Consider the following 19,534-nt stretch of genomic DNA (forward strand, 5'->3'; position numbering starts at 1 on the left):
ATATGCCCTTAATACTGCTGCCTGGTTAATGGTGCTGAAACACCAGTAAGATGGGGCCATCAAGGCAGAACACCTTCCTGCTTTGCCTTTCTCCCTCCTCCTCAACCTACCACCTCCTACCACTCTCTAGAAAGTGCCCTTGTGAATTCACCAATGATTTCTGGTTGCCAAATGCAATAAGTAGTTGTCGGTCCTTGATTATGACAGTTACATCCCTTTTGTGTACTTTTCCTTTTTATTTTTCACTCTTTGAGACAGAGTCCATCTCTGTCGCCCAGGCTGGAGTGCAGTGGTGCGATTTCAGCTTACTGCAACCTCTGCCTCTTGGGCTCAGTGATCCTCACACCTCAGCCTCCTGAGTAGCTGGGATTGCAGGCACACACCACTATGCCTGGCTAATTTTTTGTAATTTTGGTAGAGACAGGGTTTCACCATGTTGCCCAGGCTGGTCTTGACCTATTGGGCTCAAACGATCTGCCCACCTCGGCCTCCCAAAGTGCTGTGATTACAGGCATGAGCCACCATGCCCAGCCTCCTTTTGTGTACTTTTCTATCTCCCTCATAGACTGTGAGCTTGTTGAAGATAGGGAATAGGTCTTATCCATCAACAGATACTTACTGAATTAAATGGAAATTTAACCTAAACTAGTATAAAATAGGACTGTGAATCTGCACTCTCCCTCCCCTTTTAGCTTATTTTTAAATACCCTTATGCAGGCTTTAGAGTCATCAGATTTGTGACAAAATAAGGAAGGCATTTTCTTCAACATCCATAAGAGCAGCTTTAAGAATCAACAGACTCAAGAGGCTTTGACTATTAAAGTAGATGGCTTACTGTTAAAAAAAAAAAAAAAAAAAAAAGAGGCTGGGCTGGGTGGCTCACGCCTGTAATCTCAGCACTGTGAGAGGCCAAGGCAGACGGATCACCTGAGGTTAGGCATTCAAGACCAGCCTGGCCAACATGGTGAAACCCCTCCTGTACTAAAAATGCAAAAATTAGCAGGGCATGGTGATACATGTCTGTAATCCCAGCTACTCAGGAGGCTGAGGCAGGAGAATCACTTGAACCCGGGAGGTAGAGGTTGCAGTGAGCTGAGATCGTGCCATTGCACTCCAGCCTAGGCAACAGAGCAAGACTCCGTATGAAAAAAAAAAAAGAATAAACAGACCATGTGGTTGCAAACAGGTATCTCAATTTAAACTCTGCCAAAATGAAAGTTATTTGGGAGGCAAATTTCACATGAGGAATTCCAGATGGCTGAAGAAGAGATCAATTGATTCCTTACCTCTTGGGGTGCATTTCAGAACTGACTTACTCTGGGACAAGTCCAGGGGGAAGCAGTTCTGATCAGTGATATGTTCTGTTTATCAATGGTGGATTTGTTCAACAAATGACCATAAGCCCTTATGATGCCATACTACAGAGATGATAAAAAAGAATGACATAAGTTCACATGGATGGATGTAGAAAGGTCTCTACCACGTATTATTGAGAGGTAAAAGCAAGGTGTAGATCAGAATGTTGAAAAAGATCTCAACTATATTCTTGTACATGCATCAATTGTTTTTTTCTGGAAGACTACACAAGGGACTGTTAACAGCCTAAGTGTGAAGGGAAGATGAATTTTCTTTCTATATCTTTCTGAACTATTTTTATGTTTTAGTATTATTTATATAATAAAAATTAACCAGCTTTTAAAGTCACACTGCGGACCTCTTAAAGTCAAGAGAGAAGACCAACTCATAAAGCTTCCCAGGTGAAAATCACCCCTGCAGGCAGCTCTCTGGCAGCTGCATCTTAGGGTGGCTTTGTTGCATTGTTCTTGGACCTACTAACTCTCATTAAGAAATACAAATGTTCCTTCTTTATGACAAATGTTCCTGAAAGCTAGCTGCTTACAAAATAAAGAGAAGGTCAAGTCAAGAAAAACAAAAACTCTGAATAAATCAAAGATTGGAACATCAAGTGTGGCAAGTGACTTGGAGCTGTACATGAATGAGTGATCCATGACATCATTTGAGACAACACTCTAGCTAGAGTTTATTTTAATTGCTTTAGTTTTATACTTATAGAATAATTTTGGGCCATAAAGGGTTACTTAACTGTATCATATTTTATCCATTTTAAGAAGAAAATAATATGTCATAATAGTAATTGCAAATGTGGGGATTTAAAAGTTCTCCAGAGGCATTTCTTGTGAACCTCAAGGCCTATACAGGATTGGCGGGGCACTGTGGCCCATGCCTGTAATCCCGGCACTTTGGGAGGCCGAGGTAGGCAAATCACTTGAGCCCAGGAGTTGGAGGCCAGCCTGGACAACACAGGGAGACTCTGTCTTTACAAAAAAATTTAAAAATTAGCTGGACATGGTGGCATGCACCTGTAGTTCCCACTACTTGGGAGGCTGAGGCAGGAGGATTGCTTGAGCCCAGGGAGGTCAAGGCTGCAGTGAGCTGTGATTGCACCACTGCACTCAGCCTGGGCAACAGAGTGAGGCACTGTCTTAAAAAAACAAAGAAGTCTATACAGTACTGAAGTGACTTTATTGTTTGTTGAAATTCTGTCTCTTCATATGAGTAAGCACCTTGAGAACTAGTCCATTTACTTCATTTCTGTATCCTTAGCAATTTGCTTGGCACATAACACATATTCAATAACCTTCTGTTTGTGTGTTTAGATGTCTTTTCTAATTCTTCATTCAGTTAACTTTACAAGTATTTATGGAGTACTTACTATATGCCAGGCATTGCGCTAGCACATGTGTGTAGATGTGCACGCACACCTCCTTGTGTTTTCCTGACATCCAAACAAGAAGGCCCCACTCACTGCATTTGGTTCTCACACATACCACAGAGCTGAGGCTGGGAGTTGGAGTCCCGTTCCTTCCAGTATATCCTGTAATGGAGGAGGCAGCCCATTTGCTCCTGGACTGGAATGCTGTTCCATGAAATTAAAATGCTCCCCTTTTCCTCTGTGATGGCATTAATGTGGGGGCCACTCAGTGGTGCTGTAAAGTAGGGCACAGGAGGCTTCTGTCACCCTCCAAATCCAAATCATTAAACTAAAGCAAAATTTGGCAAAAGATCCCAAGACTCACCTTTGTGCTTAGAGTTACCCAGGATGGAGCTGCATCCTCCTTGATCCCCTGAGAGTGCACACACACGGATTTCATAACAGATGTAGGATTTTATGTTCTCTGCAAGGAAAAGGGAATTCCCATAACAGCCGTGCCATTACTGGTGAGTCACTAAAGGGAGCCATTTTATTATCTGATACAAATGCTTTCAAGGTGTTTCTTGCCTTTTCCTAGTTTAAAGATGGTTCAAGCACAGTCTGGACTGATGACCTATGTTACAAATTCTCAGCATCTGATTTGCCATGACGTTGGCTTCTGGAAGTTACTGCTCCCAACTTCAAAGGATGAGATCAACCAACCAACCAACCTGAGTTTCTTTCCATATAAACAAACAGGATCACCATGATTAAGAAGGAAACAAAAGCTATTTGAGTTCCAACACAGATTTAAATATAACCACACACACACACACACACACAGACACACACACACGCACCCAGACTGCTTTTGAAACAAACAAAACAACTTGCCTTCAAGAAAAAAAACCTTTTGATTCCTACAAATAAAGCATTTGCTGTTTACAGGAAAGTGAGGCTGGAATTTTGCAGGCATAGAACCTGAATAGCTTTTCTAATTCTGCGATGCTTATCAAGATCTGACAGGGCAGATGACACACTCAGGCATAACTAACCAGGGTGCTCTGGGTGCAATCCGACCCCTTGTTACCCCATCTCCTCTCCCTGTATGTTCCAGTTAGATTTCAGTTGCTTCCCAGCCTGGAAGATTTAAAAGGTACTTGGGAATGTTAATGCTCCTTCCTGGCTTTTAAAGCGCCGCACTTTCAATTTTCTGTCAGTCATGAAGCTTATTGGCAAGTCTTTCTTCCCCACCAAAATTCCTTATTTCCATGAATCTCAGATTTCTACTACTTGTGAATAAAAGGCCCCTTTCATAGATACCTCTCCTGAAATACTTTTACATTTCAAATGAACATTTAAAGGAAAAAGAGATAAGTCCTACTAGGTAACTATAGTATCAGGGAGTCAAAGTAAGAACCCTATCCAGTATCGATTAATGCCCTGCCGATAGGTAGCCAAGGTCCCCTACGCTGACAGTTGATTAGGGTTTAACTTTTTTTTTTCCAGGAAGAATAATTTTATATCATAGAAAAATTTATTAAATTATTTGTGTTTTATATGAAAATCCATTGCTCATTAAATATTCCAGCAAATAGACAGCACATAAAACTCAGTTGTGCAACCAGTGCTGTCAGAAGAGACCATGACAAAATCAAAACACATGCCATGGGTAAATTCCAATTTGAGTTCATGAACCAAGCGAAGTGGAGAAAAGGACACAGTCAGCTTAGTATGGTAATCCAAAGATTCCTCATGGGTGGCATTGACACCAAGAAGCCCAAAGGGCAACATGGAATATGAAATCATATTTAATGTGGGAGGGGCCAGTGAGTAGCTTTCAGCCCCCAGTGCCTGGCTGTTCTGCCCCTAGTCGTGAAAGGGGCCAACCAACCACTGCCTTATGGAGGCATGGGAGTTCCAGATGAGCTCATTAGGCAGACAGTTCCATTGTATTTTGCCATTCAAAATGTGAGTTCAGGGCAGAGGCCTTGGGAACTGCTGCATTAGAAGTTGTGGTTTATTTTTGTGAATGGCTTACCTTTAGTGGAGGAGAGAAGACAATGTGGTTCTGTAATTCAGTTGACATTTCCCTTTCCACCAAGAGTAGAGCCCTCCTAGCAAGCTTCTTCCCCAGTTCTGGCCTCAAGAACTCCTGTTTTACTGGCTGATTCTTGTATGAACACTCTCTAACAATATCTGCTCCCCATCTCAAAACCTTCAGTGTATGAAGCCCATACTCCTCAGACTTTTATTTCCTTTCTAGAGTCTGGCCACAATTTCCAGACTCATTTCCCACCACTCCCATACATACATACATACATACCTAGTACCCTTCAGCAAAGTCCCTGCCCCCATGTTTATAAACCATCACTTAGGTGGTTTTTCTGCAGAAAGCTAATTTCACCTGTTAAGTGTGGGAGAAGGCAAACATTAAATGACCAGTAACGAGGAAGAAGAAGGCAGAAGAGGGCCCCCAACAACTCTAGGTGCAGGGAAGGTTTTCTAGACACCATGATGTTATGTATTTGTAAAAGGAGTGGCTCTATACGGTCAGAAGCATTTTCACCCAGACAGGACAGGACAGGACTGGTCTCTAGCCTAGCCTCCACCAACCTATAAATCAGGAGCCGGGCTGTATTCTGGCCCACTCCAAAGTGTCCAAATCTGCCCCAGCCAGATGCTGGGAAAAGGCTGGTGAAAATCAATAACAATGAGTGATCTTACTGACTAGAGGGGGCCATTTTGAATTAATAATAACCATGAATTGCTTAATTTTTAAGTGTTTATTTCCAGACTGTAACATCAACATAAGCTAATAGCTAACCAAGTGTTTCCAAGCAGGAGAACAACTTTAATTTAATAAAGTTATTTTATTCATTAGTATATTGATTTTTTTTTTTTCAGATGGAGTCTCACTCTGTCACCCAGGCTGGAGTGCAATGGCATGATCTCGGCTCACTACAATCTCTGCTTCCCGGGTTCAAGCAATTATCTTGCCTTAGCCTCCCAAGTAGCTGGGATTATAGGTGCCCACCACCACGCCCAGCTAATTTTTGTATTTTTAGTAGGGATGGGGTTTCACCACGTTGGCCAGGCTGGTCTTGAACTCCTGACCTCCGCCTCCCAAAGTGTTGGGATTACAGGCGTGAGCCACCGCGCCCAGCCTAGTATATTGATTTTATTCAAATGAATATTACTTCTAAAGTGCATAAAGACACTTATTTCACTAAGTATGGAAAACATCTCTCTTGCCATATAGTTCAAACTATCCCACAGGGGTAAGTCCTAATACAGCTTATAATAATGTTTACAATTTCTTAGCAGCTTAAAGTTTGGTAAATGCTTTTTCTATTCACTTTCACCTGATTTGATGGGCATAACAGCCCTGAAAGAAAACTGGTTCTACTGCAAAAACTCTAGGGACAGGGAACACACTGCCTTGAGAGGTAATCGATTGTCCCATTAGAGAACATCAAAGGCAGGAAACTTCTTTTTCAAAATTGAGCTGATAGCTACTTCTTTTATAATTTCCACACAGGGTTTTAGTTTTTCTCTCCAGAGCAACAAAAGAAAACATACTCTTTTATGTGTAATGTCAAAACCAGCAACAGCCGTCAAGCCGTCCCATCCCCATGCCCATCTAGAATTCTCTTTTCTAGGCTAAATGGTTTCCAGATTAGAAGTTCCAGGCTCCTAATAACTTGGTCGTCTTCCTCTGGATGCTGACTAGGTTATGTAGGCAGCATTCTATTTAAGGGTAGTGATGAAAAATTAACCTGCTAGAACTCTGAGCAGTCAGACTACAAAAGGGGTACACAGTTAAGGATGGACTCATGTATGATTATGCAGTGTGCTATTTATTTCATTTGTATAAATCTTGTCACCTTAAGCAGGGTGTGTATTTCCTCCTAGACAGGTGTAATGATTGTTATAGAAACATTATAGGATTTAGAGCTTGAAAACCTTAAAATATTAGCTCTGTCTCATGTAACAATAATAATGATGAGAGATAAATTACTGAGCCCTTAAAATGTATTAGGCATTGTTCAAAACATTTTCCACAAAGTAATTCAGCTAGTCTTCACAATAACCCAACGAGGTAGGTAATATTATTATCCTCATTTTTCAGATGAGGAAACTGAGGCACAAAGCAGTTAAGTAACTTGCCCTAGATCACACAGACAGAGCCAAGACTCGAACCCAGGTAGTATGGCTGCAGAGCCAGAACTTTAAACCACTGATTCAATTCAGTGCTGAATTTATGCTTAACAAGGACATTAACTAAGTTCTGCCCAATCATTTTAATATATTTTCAGATGCGTTCTCTCACTTGATTCTCACCACTGACAGATTAGGAAACTGAGGATTAGAAATACCAATTGTCATATAGATAATTCTGGATTTAGTATTACACAATTAATAAGTAACAGAATTGGGAATGAAGGATTTCCTGGTTTCCTCATTTATATAATGGCCATACCAACTCTTACTGAACATGATTGCTTTAAGAGTTATTAAATAAATGAACTCCCCACAGAGTTAAGGATGGCCTCATGTATTATCATGCAGTGTGCTGTGATAAATAAAGGTGTCTATTACACTGGCCAGTTAACTTAGCTCTCAGCCATACTTGTTTGGTTCAATTATTCATTCATCTTCTTTGGCATTGTGCTAGGGATATGGATTTTCCATAAATAAGAGAGTTTTTAGTCAACCAGTTGGTCATTTATGTCTGCAATGGAGTAGTCTAAAGTGCTGCTGGATGGACTCTATCTAGGTCATCAGTCTCTCTTATCATGTAGCCACCTGTAATTGAAGGCAGGGTTCTGGCTCTTGCCTGCAGTTTCCCCAAACAAATGAGAACTTAGTAACCCTCTAGAAGGAAGGTGAACAATTAGATACCTGAAATCAGAGCAGACACATTGTAGGGTGGACTCCGTAGCCAGTTTAGAGGGACCTGTGTGTCACCCCCTGGATGGAGCTCTCTCCATTCCACCACGTACTGCTGAACAGCAGAGGGATCTTTCCTGGGAGACTGCCAAGTCACCAGAATGTTGTCCATGCCCTCTGAGTTTGCAGAGACCTGGCGAGGAGCCAGCAACCCTTTATCGGACAGAAAGAGGAGAAACAAAATAAAAAAAGAGGAGGGATAAAGATTTAAACAACAAAAAAAGCCAAACAGCTTATCCCAACGAAAAAGTTTTAGGAAGAATCTGTTTACTTTTAACGACTTTGGAGTCACAGATTTAAGTTCATTTCATTTCTCAGTTCATGGAGAACTAACAACATCAGCTTGTTCAAACATTATGTAAAATGTCATATGTACAATTTTCCCCTTCTTTTCCTTTCTCTTTCTTTTCTTTACTTTTCCTTCCTTCCCTCCCTTCCTCCCTCCCTCCCCCCTTCCTTCCTTCTTTCCTTCCTTCCTTCCTTCCCTCCTTCCTTTCCTTCCTTCCTTCTTTCTTTTTCTTTTTCTTCTCTCTCTCTCTTTCTTTTTTTTCCTTGAGACAGGGTCTTACTTTGTCACCCAGGCTGGAGTGCAGTGGCATAAGCACAGATCACTGCAGCCTCAACCTCCCAGATTCAAGTGATCCTCCCACCTTAGCCTCCTGAGTAGCTGAGACCACGGGTGCATGTCACTCACACATAGCTAATTTTTTTTTGTATTAGAGACAAGGTCTTGCTACGTTGCCCAGGCTGATCTCAAACTCCTGGGCTCAAGTGATCCTCCTGCCTCGGCCTCTCAAAGGGCTTGGATTACAGGCATGAGCCAACACGCCCAGCCCCATTCCTTTTTCCATTTCTATAGCCTCAAAGGTGCCTAATCTTTGTGAATATATTAGACATCTTTCTAATCCACCTTTCATATATTTGTTTAGACAAATTCCTATCCTTGAAATTTAGTGTTATTTTGTGCGTATGTGTTGAATTTTCATGAAATGTATTGGGAGATAAATCTAATGCTTTTTCTTTTTTTCACTCAACATGTTTCTGGGACATATACATCCAGCTGCTATTATGTAAATCCGACTCATTTTTTCAGACTGCTACCTAAACCCTTTACTTGTCCAATGTTTGAGTGACAAGCAGTAAGTTCTTTTGGAGTGTTTGCAAACACAAACAAGGATGCAATGAATATTCTCTTGCATGTTCTCTTGTGTGCCTGTGCAAGAATGTTTCTGTGTTTCTGGATATATATGCATAGAATTGCTTGATTATAGAGCAAATTCACATATTATTTTACAAAATACTGCCAGATTTATCTCTAAAATAGCCACTTGACACTCCAGCAAGAAAAGCATGAAGGCTCTCATTTCTCCACCAATATTTAGTATTTTCTGATTTTCTAATTTTTATCAATCTGGTATATATAAAGTGGTATTTAATTGTGGTTTTATTTTCATTTTTCTGATTTCTCTTCTTTTTTTTTTTTTGAGATGGAGTCTTGCTCTATCTTGCCCAGGCTGGAGTGCAGTGGCACCATCTCGGCTCACTGCAGCCTCTGCCTCCCAGGTTCAAGCAATTCTCCTGTCTCAGCCTCCTGAGTAGCTGGGACTACAGGCGTCTGCCACCACACCCAACTAATTTTGTATTTTTAGTAGAGACGAGGTTTCACCATGTTGGCCAGGCTGGTCTCGAACTCCTGACCTCAGGTGATCCACCCGCCTCGGGCTCCCAAAGTGCTGGGATTACAGGTGTGGGCCATCGCACCCGGCCATTTTTCTGGTTTCTTATGAAGCTAAGCTTCTTTTCATATATTACTAGTTATTTGACTTTCCCCTTCCATGAACTGCCAATTCATGTACTTCACTCATTTCCATTGGGTTTCCTGCATTCTTTCTGATTTGCAGACAACTTTTTATATTGTAGATTTTAGTCTTAACATAACAGTTTTCAACAGTATCTTACCTAGCCTGTCAACTCTCTGATAACTTAATGACACATATATAGCTACTTTGATGTTGGTAAATTTATCCATGGCTTGTGTACTTTACATCTTATTTATGACCCTTCTATCCTATGGCCCCTTAAGATGACCCTTCTATCCTAGGGTCATGAAGATACTCAACTACATTTTCTCCCATTGGTTTTTAGTTTTACCTTTCACATTTAATGGGTTTTTAAATTCAAATCCAACAAAAGGTTTTTTTTTCAGGGGCAGAATACATTTTACTATTTTTCCACATGGTGAGTCAATTTTTCCCAATGTCATCACATTTGGCATCTCATCCCTGTCATATACCAAGTTTCATATCATCATGGGTCTGTGTCTGGGTTGGCCACTTTACCAGAAAACACTGTTCATGTTACCAGGCTTTGTAATGTCTGACTATTGGTCCATTTCATCTAGATTATCAAATTCGTGGGCACAGAGTTGTTCATAGTATTTGATTATTATCCTTTTCATGTCCATGGGATCAGTGATGATAGCCCCTTTTTATTTATGATATTGGTAATTTTCATCCTCTTTCTCTCTTTTTTTTAGTTAACCTGGCTAGAAATTTTATAAATTTTATTGATCTTTTTAAAGAATCAGCTTTTGGTTTCATTAATTTATCTCTTTATTCCAGTTTTGAATTTCATTGATTTCCGCTCTTATTATTACTATTTGCTTACTTTGGGGTTATTTGATCCATTTTTCCTTTAGTTTCCTAAGGCAAAAGTTTAGATTATTGATTTTAGACCTTTCTTCTTTTCTAATGTATTCATTCAATGTTATAAATTTTCCTCTAAGCACTGATTTTGCTGCATTCCATAAATTTTGATGTTTTATTTTTATTTTCAATTAGTTCAAAATATTTTAAAATTTCTCTTGAGACTTTGACCAATGTGTTATTTAGAAGTGTGTTGTTTAATCTCTATTTTGGGATTTTCCAGCTATCTTTCTGTTATTGATTTCTAGTTTATTTCCCCTGTGGTCTGGGAGCGGACATTGCATGATATCTATTCTTTTAAATTTGTTAAGGTGTATTTTATGACCCAGAATATGGTGTATCTTGGTGAATGTTCCATATGAGCATGAGAAGAATGTGTATTATGCTGTTGTTAGATGATGTTGGCTACAGATGACAATTATGTTTAGTTGATTGAGGATGCTGTTGAGTTCAACTATGTCTTTAATGATTTTCTGTCTGCAGTCTTTGTCCTGTCTGCAGGATCTGTCCATTTCTGACACAGTGGTCTTGAAGTCTGACTATGATAGTGGATTCATCTATTTCTCTTTGCAGTTCTATTGGTTTTTGGCTCATGCATTTTGATTGTTGTTAAGTCCATACACATTAAAGATTGTTATGTTTTCTTTGAGAATAGATTCCTTTATCATTAAGTAATGCTCCCAGTTACCACTGACAACTTTCTCTGCTTTGAAGTCTGTTCTGTCTGAAATTAATACAGCTACTCCAGCTTCTTTTTCATTAATGTTAACATGGCATATCTTTCTCTATCTCTTTACATTTGCTCTATATGTGTCAATTTTAAAATTTATTTATTTATTTTGAGATAGAGTCTCCCTCTGTCTCACAGGCTGGAGTGCAATGGTGCAATCTTGGCTCACTGCAGCCTCCACCCCCTGGGTTCAAGTGATTCTCCTGCCTCATCCTCCCAAGTAGCTGAGATGACAGGCGTGCACCACCACACCTGGCTAATTTTTGTATTTTTAGGAGAGACAGAGTTTCACTATGTTAGCCAGGCTAGTCTTGAACTCCTGACCTCAAGTGATCCGCCTGCCTCAGCCTTCCAAAGTGCTGGGATTACAGGGGTGAGTCACTGTGCTGGCCTATATATGTCTATATATTTAAATTTGGTTTCTTACAGACAACTATAGTTGGGTCTTGTTTTTTATCCACTTTGACTATTTGTTTTGTAATTGCTGTTTTTAGTCCAGTGATGTTCAAAATAACTTGATGGAGTTGGAGTAATATATACTACATGTGTTACTATTTTCTGTTTGTTGCCTTTGTCATCTGTCCCTTGTTTTGTTTGTCATTCTTTTTCTGCCATTTGTAGTTTTAATTGATCAGTTTATATGATTTCATTTTCTGCCCTTTTTTAGCATATCAGTTATATTTCTTTTAAAATGGTTTTTAGTGCTTGCTCTTGCTCTACTATTTGCAATATACATTTACAACTAATTCAAGTCCCCTTTCAAATAACAATATACTGCTTCATGGGTAGCAGAAATACCTTAAATAGCAAAATAATCCAAAGTCCTCCTTCTTATCCCTTGCTGGGATTCATTGCTATCTTTCATTTCACTTATATATAAGCATGCATAAGCATTTATAATACACAAAGATATGTAATCAAATACATTGTTACTATTATTGTTTTGAATAAACTGCTATCTGTTAGGTCAATTAAGAATAAGAATAATTGGCCGGGCACAGTGGCTCATGCCTGTAATCCCAGCACTTTGGGAGGCTGAGGTGGGCAAATCACCTGAGGTTGGGAGTTCGAGACCAGCCTGACCAACATGGAGAAACCCCGTCTCTACTAAAAATACAAAATTAGCTGGGCATGGTGGCACATGCCTGTAATCCCAGCTACTAGGGAGGCTGAGGCAGGAGAATCGCTTGAACCTGGGAGGCGGAGGTTGTAGTGAGCCGAGATCACGCCATTGCACTTCAGCCTGGGCAACAAGAGTGAAGCTCTGTCTCAAAAAAAAAAAAAAAAAGAATAATTGGCCAGGCACAGTGGCTCATGCCTGTAATCCCAGCACTTTGGGAGTCCGAGGCAGGCAGATCACGAGATCAGGAGATCGAAACCATCCTGGCCAACATAGTGAAACCCCGTCTCTACTAAAAATACAAAAATTAACCCGGTGTGGTGGCGTGTGCCTGTAATCCCAGCTACTTGGGAGGCTGAGGCAGGAGAATCGCTTGAACCAGGGAGTTGGAAGTTGCAGTGAGCCGAGATCATGCCACTGCACTCCAGCATGGTGACAGAGCAAGACTCCGTCACCAAAAAAAAAAAAAAGAGTAATTAAAGTTTGTATTTTGTCTTCACTTATTTTTTCCTTGATGTTCTTCCTTTTTCTATATAGTTCCAAGTTTCTGACCTATCTCATTTTCCTTCTCTCTGAAAAACTTCATTTCACATTTTTTGCTAGGCAGGTCTGCTGGCAACAAATTTCTTCAATCTTTATCTGGGAAGTCCTTATTTCTCCTTCACTTTTAAAGTATAATTTCACAGCGTATAGACTGCTAGGTTGATGGGCTTTTTTTCTCTCAATACTTTAAATATTTTACTCTACTCTTTTCTTGCTTGCATGTTTCTTTTTTTTTCTTTTTCTTTTTTGAGACAGAGTCTAACTTTGTTACCCAGGCTGGAGTGCAGTGGCGTGATTTTGGCTCACTGCAACCTCTGCCTCCCAGGTTCAAGCAGTTCTCCTGCAGCAGCCTCCCGAGTAGCTGGGATTACAGGCACACGCCACCACGGCCAGCTAATTTTTGTATTTTTAGTAGAGACAAGGTTTCACCATGTTGGCCAGGCTGGTCTTGAACTCCTGACCTCAGGTGATCCACCCACCTCGGCCTCCCAAAGTGCTGGGATTACACGCGTGAGCCACCGCGCCAGGCCTGCATGGTTTCTTTGAAGAAGTTAGATGTAATTCTTATATTTGGTCTTATAAAGTTTTCTTTTTCCTGTGGCTTCTTTCAAGAGTTTTTTCTTTGTCTTTGATTTTCTGCCGTTTGAATGATGTATGTAGGTATAGTTTTTTTTGTGGATGGAGGGTGCCATTTACCCTGTTTGGTGTTCTTTAAGGTTCCTGGGTCTGTGGTTTGGTGTCTGACATTAATTTGATAAATTCTCATTCATTATTGTTTCAAATATTTCTTTTATTCCTTTCTTTTTTTTACCTTCTCATATTTCCATTATGTGTAGGTTACATCTTTTGTAGTTGTTCCACAGATTTTGTATATGCTGTTATGTTTTTTCAGTCTTTGTTCTCTTTGCTTTTCAGTTTTAGCGGTTTCTATTGACATATCTTCAAGCTCAAAAACTCCTCCCCCAGATATGTCTATTTTACGAATCACCCATCAAAGACATTCTTCATTTGTTACACTGTTTTTGATCTCTAGCATTTCTTTTTTGACTCTTTCTTAGAATTCTAATTTCTCTGATTACCCTGTCCATCGGTTTTTGCAGGTTTTCTACTTTATCTGTTAGAACCCTTAGCATATTAAACATAGTTGTTTTAAATTCCTGGTCTGATAATTCCAACATCCCTGCCATATCCAAGTATGGTTCTGATGCTTGCTGTATCTCAACTAACTGTTGTTTTGTTGTTGTTTGTTTGTTTTTTGCCTTTTAGAATGCCTTATAATTTTTTGTTGAAAGGTGGATATGATTTACTGAGTAAAAGCATATGCAGTAAATGGGCTTTTAGTAATGTGGTAGAAAGGTGTCGGGGGAAAGAAAGCATTCTATAACCCTATGATTACATCCCAGTCTTTTTGTGAGGCTGTGCTCCTGTACTGGGAACTTGCCAGTGCTTATCAGTTTTCCCCCCTTAAGTGGGATAGAATGGCTACAGTGGGCTCGAGTTGGGTATTTTCCTTCTCCCACCTAGAAGAATAGAGGGGATTGGAGTTGGGTATTTCCTTTCCCTCCACATAGAAGGCCAGACTAGGATGGAATTAGATATGTTCCTCCCACCAGGCTGGTTAGGTTCTGATAAAACTCCAATAGTTTAGCCCTATTAAAACAGTTTCCTTGGAGGGCAGGCCTTGTTAAGAACAGAATGCTCTGGTGTATTATTATTATTTTTTTTTGAGATGGAGTTTTCCTCTGTCACCCAGGCTGGAGTGCAGTAGAGTGATCTTGGTTCACTGCAACCTCTGCCTCCTGGATTCAAGTGATTCTCCTGCCTTAGCCTCCCAAGTAGCTGGGATTACAGGCACGTGCCACTATGCCTAGCTAATTTTTGTATTTTTAGTAGAGACAGGGTTTTGCCATGTTGGCCAGGCTGGTCTCAAACTCCTGACCTCAAGTGATCTGCCTGCCTTGTCCTCCCAAAGTGCTGGAATTACAAGGCGTGAACCACCACACCTGGCCAACTCTGATGTATTTTATAACGGTTCCTTTTTCCCTCCCACCGAGAGAAACATGGGGGATTTTTCTGATATTCACTGTGATAACCTGGTCAATCTCCTTTTTTTTTTTTTTTTTTTCTGAGACAGTCTTGCTCTGTCACCCAGGCTGGAGTGAGTGGCGCCATCTTGGCTCACTGCAACCTCTGCCTCCTGGGTTCAAGTGATTATCCTGCCTCAGCTTCCCAAGCAGCTGGGATCACAGGCACGCACTACCACGCTGGCTAATTTGCATTTTTAGTAGAGATGGGGTTTCACCATGTTGGCCAGGCTGGTTTCAAACTCCTGACCTCTACTGATCCGCCTGCCTCAGCCTCCCAAAGTGTTGGGATTACAGGTGTGAGCCACCGCGCCCAGCCCCTGGTCAAGCTCCGTAAGATAAAACTCACAAAACTGTGAGGACCTCCTATGACTGATCCCCAGTGGAGATTTTAACTCTCAGATTTGTCCGTTCTGAGCCTCCAGCAATTTGTGAGTTACAGTTCAGGTTTTCTTACCTCAGCACTGGTTCCCATGAAGTTTTCTGCTTGGGGATTTTTGCTATGGTAATTTGTGATTCTCTGTATTTACCTGTCTATCTCTTCAATTTTCGGGGCAGTGGCTTGCCATATAACCTCACTTCTCATAGGTCAAAGAAGAAGTGTTGATTTTCCAGTTTGTTGAGTTTTTACTTGTTATTATGACAGAATGATGACTTCCAAAGTGCCTTAGATGCTAGACTGGAAACTGAAAGTATCACCACTTTGTGTTTTTTTTTTTTTTTTTTTTTGAGATGCTCTGTTGCCCAGGCTGGAGTGCAATGGCATGATCTTGGCTCACTGCAACTGCCACCTCCCAGGTTCAAGTGATTCTCCTGTCTCAGCCTCTGGAGTAGCTGAGATTAAGGACATATGCCACGACTCCCAGCTAATTTTTGTATATTTAGTAGAGACAGGGTTTCACCATGTCGGCCAGGCTGGTCTTGAACTCCTAACCACAAGTGATACACCCGACTCAGCCCCCCAAAGTGCTGGGATTACAGGCGTAAGCCACTGTGCCCAGCCTCCACTAATTTTTAATACATGTGTTGAATTTACATCTGTCATTCATCAGGTTATGTGTCAAGGTTCATAAGTGATTTAGGCAATAACTTTTCTTGTGCTATCTTTACCTGATTTTAATACCAAAGTTAAATTCGTCTTAGAAAATAGGTTGGACAGCTTTCTTTATTTTATATTTTCCATAGCAACTTGAACTAACATTGAATTCAGAGTTCAGTTGTAAAACAATGTGGGGCTGGGGCTTTTTTGGAGGGCATGTTGTATATAAATAAGTTTTTTATTTTTATTTTATTTTATTTTTTCAGACAGAGTCTTGCTCTGTCACCTAGGCTGGAGTTCAGTGGCACGATCTTGGCTCACTGCAATCTGCCTCCTGGGCTCAAGCCATTTTTGTGCCTCAGTCTCCCGAGTAGCTGGAACTACAGGCGTGCACCACTATGCCTGGCTAATTTTTGTATTTTTGTAGAGACGGGGTTTCACAATGTTGGCCAGGCTGGTCTCGAACTCCTGGCTTCAAGTGATCTGCCTGCCTTGGCCTCCCAAAGTGCTGAGATTATAGGCATGAGCCTCTGCACCTGGGCTAAGTTTTTTATTCTTAACAGTTATTTATTTAAAATTTAAAAATATTTTTGTGCCAATTTTTTAGCTTTTACAGTATTTAACCATAAGTTTATTTCAGCTAGGTTTGAAAGTTTACTTTTACTAGGGGAAATATTCTTTCCCTCTTGTTTTGCTTGGTGTTTTATTTGCATCTTCTCTCTCTCTCTCTTTTATCCTTACATCTTGTTCCTCTGAATTTACTCTATTACCTAAGTTCTCTCTCATTTTTTTAATTTTAATTGTAATTAATTTTTTTTTAAGATGGAGTTTCAGTCTTGTTGCCCAGGCTGGAGTGCAGTGGCACAATCTTGGCTCACTGCAACATGTGTCTCCTGGCTTCAAGCGATTCTTCTGCCTCAGCCTCCAAAGTAGCTGGGATTACAGGCCCACACCACCATCCCCAGCTAATTTTTGTATTTTTAGTAGAGACAGGGTTTCACCAGGTTGGCCAAGCTGGTCTCAAACTCCTGACCTCAGGTGATCTGCCTGCCTTGACCTCCCAAAGTGGCTGGGATTACAGGCGTGAGCCACCGTGCCCAGCCAATTCTCTCTCATTTTTAAATGATAGTTTAGCTGGAGAAACATTTCCAGATTTAAAGTTCTTTCCTTTCTTCCATTTGAAGGTATTACGTTATTGTATTTTTATATGTTTTGTTATTGACATGTCTAGTGTCCTTTTGATTCTTTTTCTTTAGTAGGTGATTTGCTTTTTTCTCCCCAAATATTGTTATACTTTTTTCTTTGGCTTTAAGGTCCTTACACTTTACAATAAAATGAAAAAAAAATTATGTTGAGTTTAGCACTCTGAGGCCTTTCCACTTGAAATCTTATGTTTTTCTTTCATTCTGTAACATTCTTGATCACTAGTCTTCAAATATTTGCTCCCCTCCATTTTTTTCCTCTACTCTAACTCCTTTTAGATGGTTGATATAACTTCTATTTCTGCTCTTTCAGTGTTTTAATTTTTCTTTCTTTTTTTTTTTTTTTTTTGAGACGGAGTCTGGCTCTGTCGCCCAGGCTGGAGTGCTGTGGCGCAATCTCAGCTCACTGCAAGCTCCGCCTCCCGGGTTCACGCCATTCTCCTGCCTCAGCCTCCGGAGTAGCTGGGACTACAGGCGCCTGCCACTACGCCGGGCTAATTTTTTGTATTTTTAGTAGAGACGGGGTTCCACCGTGTTAGCCAGGGTGGTCTTGATCTCCGGACCTCGTGATCCACCCGCCTCGGCCTCCCAAAGTGCTGGGATTACAGGCGTGAGCCACTGTTTTAATTTTTCTAATCTTTCAATTTCTTACCCATTTTTTTACACCTTATGGAAGAATTTCACCCCTAGTCTTCCTCTCACTAATTTAATCTTCAGATCAGTCCTCTCTGCTATTCATCCCATCGGCTGAGTTAGCTGTTTCAATAACTAAACTTTCCTTGCGTTCTCTTAAATATATTGGAGTTTGTATGCTGGAAAAGATAGATGTAATTGACCACTCTCAGACAAAAGTAGAATAGTATTCTAGCAAAATGTTCAAACCACATGAAGCCCTAATATGAAAAGATGTTTGAAGAATGCAATGCAACTGAAGTTTAAGAGATGGAAACAACTAAATGTGTTTGTTTTCTAAATAGACAAAGTATATTAGAAACTTCAAAGGTTAAAAAAATGACTTTTGCTAGCTTCTATTATTTGTTGCTATACAATACTGAAATCATTTTCTTTAATGGCCCTTTGAGGTTATTCTAATAAAACATGCTTTTTTTTTCTTTTCTTTTCTTTTCTCTTTGAGACAGAATCTCACTCTGTCACCCAAGCTGGAGTGAAGTGGCATGATCTCGGCTCACTGCAACCTCCACTTCCCAGTTTCAAGCAATTCCTGTGCCTCAGCCTCCTGAGTAGCTGGGATTACAGGTATGCGCCATCACACCCAGCTAATTTTTCTTTTTTATTTTTATTTATTTATTTTTTTAGTAGAGACAGGGTTTTGCCATGTTGGCCAGGCTGGTCTTAAATTCCTGGCTTCAAGTGATCCGCCTGTCTCAGCCTCCCAAAGTGCCAGAATAACAGGCATGAGCTACCATGCTTGGCCTAAAACATGCTATATTTAAGAGTGAATAAGCAATCTGTTTAACATCACATAAAAATCCCCTAAACATTCCATGTTGACTCTGTTTGGGTTTTCTTCATAACTACCTGTTTCTGATTCATGTTTTGGTATTCTCTCTTATCTTTCTAAGGATGCTTTTTACATTTATTCTAATCTTTTGTACTATCTGTTGCATTAGTTCTGTCTCCTATGATACTGATTTGTTGCCTGTCATTCCCAGGGCTTGTGGTCTTCACATTTGTCTTGATGTTTTCTTTTGGGATCATGTTTTATTTTCTTTGATTGGTCAACAACCTTGGCTTTTCTTTTTTTATAGGGAGAGGAGTCAAAGTACAGCTATAGCTCATGGTCCTCCATGTATGTTTAGGGTAGAGAGGAGGGCTTTTCAGCTTGGAAAGCTCCAGGCCAGAGACCCTGCAGTGATACAAGCTGAGCTCTTTGTCCCCAGGCTCCCCTTAGGCATACATGTACCTCCAGAATCAAACTAGTACCTCTGTGGTAGGCACTGCTTTTCGTGAGGGAATTGGGCTATTATTCTTGTTTGAAACTGCCAGGCCCATGGGATGGGTGGCAGGAAAAAAATGCTGAAGGGTCAGCCAGCTCACAGGCACTCTTTGCTCCCAGCTCTCCTCCCCAGTGAGGTTCCAGGGCTTCCTTGACAGTGACTCTGCACTGCTCCCCAGAATTTCCTACCCCATCATAGAGATGCCTGGGCAGTGATCACAACAGGATAACAAGGGGAAAAAACAAAGAGAACAAGTAGAAAGCTCCCTTGGTCCTCCCCACTTCATCACTATTCCCCAGAGGGGGAACTCAGCCATCCATATGTTATCTCTCTGCAGCAGCTTCAGGGCCAGGTTTAGTGGTAGAGCCTGTAGACAGTGTACTGGACATCTTGTCAGGAACTGGAATTCCCAGCAATGGTTCCTTGTCTTCACTTGCCTTGGTATTTGATGTCCCAGTTATACTGTGGGCTTTTTATTTTATTTTGT

General features: G+C 40.6%; 1 protein-coding gene across 5 annotated transcripts in view; it reads right to left on the reverse strand.

Moving 5' to 3' along the window:
* IL12RB2 (interleukin 12 receptor subunit beta 2) overlaps nt 1–19,534 on the reverse strand; it is a 92,612-nt gene that overhangs the window by 24,879 nt on the left and 48,199 nt on the right. For all 5 annotated transcript variants that reach the window (XM_063697786.1, XM_063697790.1, XM_063697792.1 and 2 more), the window contains 3 exons: nt 7,619–7,819; nt 3,099–3,197; nt 2,850–3,008 (listed from right to left, as the gene is read on the reverse strand). In XM_063697786.1, the coding sequence (XP_063553856.1) occupies nt 2,850–3,008; nt 3,099–3,197; nt 7,619–7,819 (459 nt within the window). The remainder of the gene's footprint in view (nt 1–2,849; nt 3,009–3,098; nt 3,198–7,618; nt 7,820–19,534) is intronic.

The sequence above is a fragment of the Gorilla gorilla genome, chromosome 1 (genome assembly GCF_029281585.2).
Source record: "Gorilla gorilla gorilla isolate KB3781 chromosome 1, NHGRI_mGorGor1-v2.1_pri, whole genome shotgun sequence".
Classification (NCBI taxonomy): domain Eukaryota; kingdom Metazoa; phylum Chordata; class Mammalia; order Primates; family Hominidae; genus Gorilla; species Gorilla gorilla.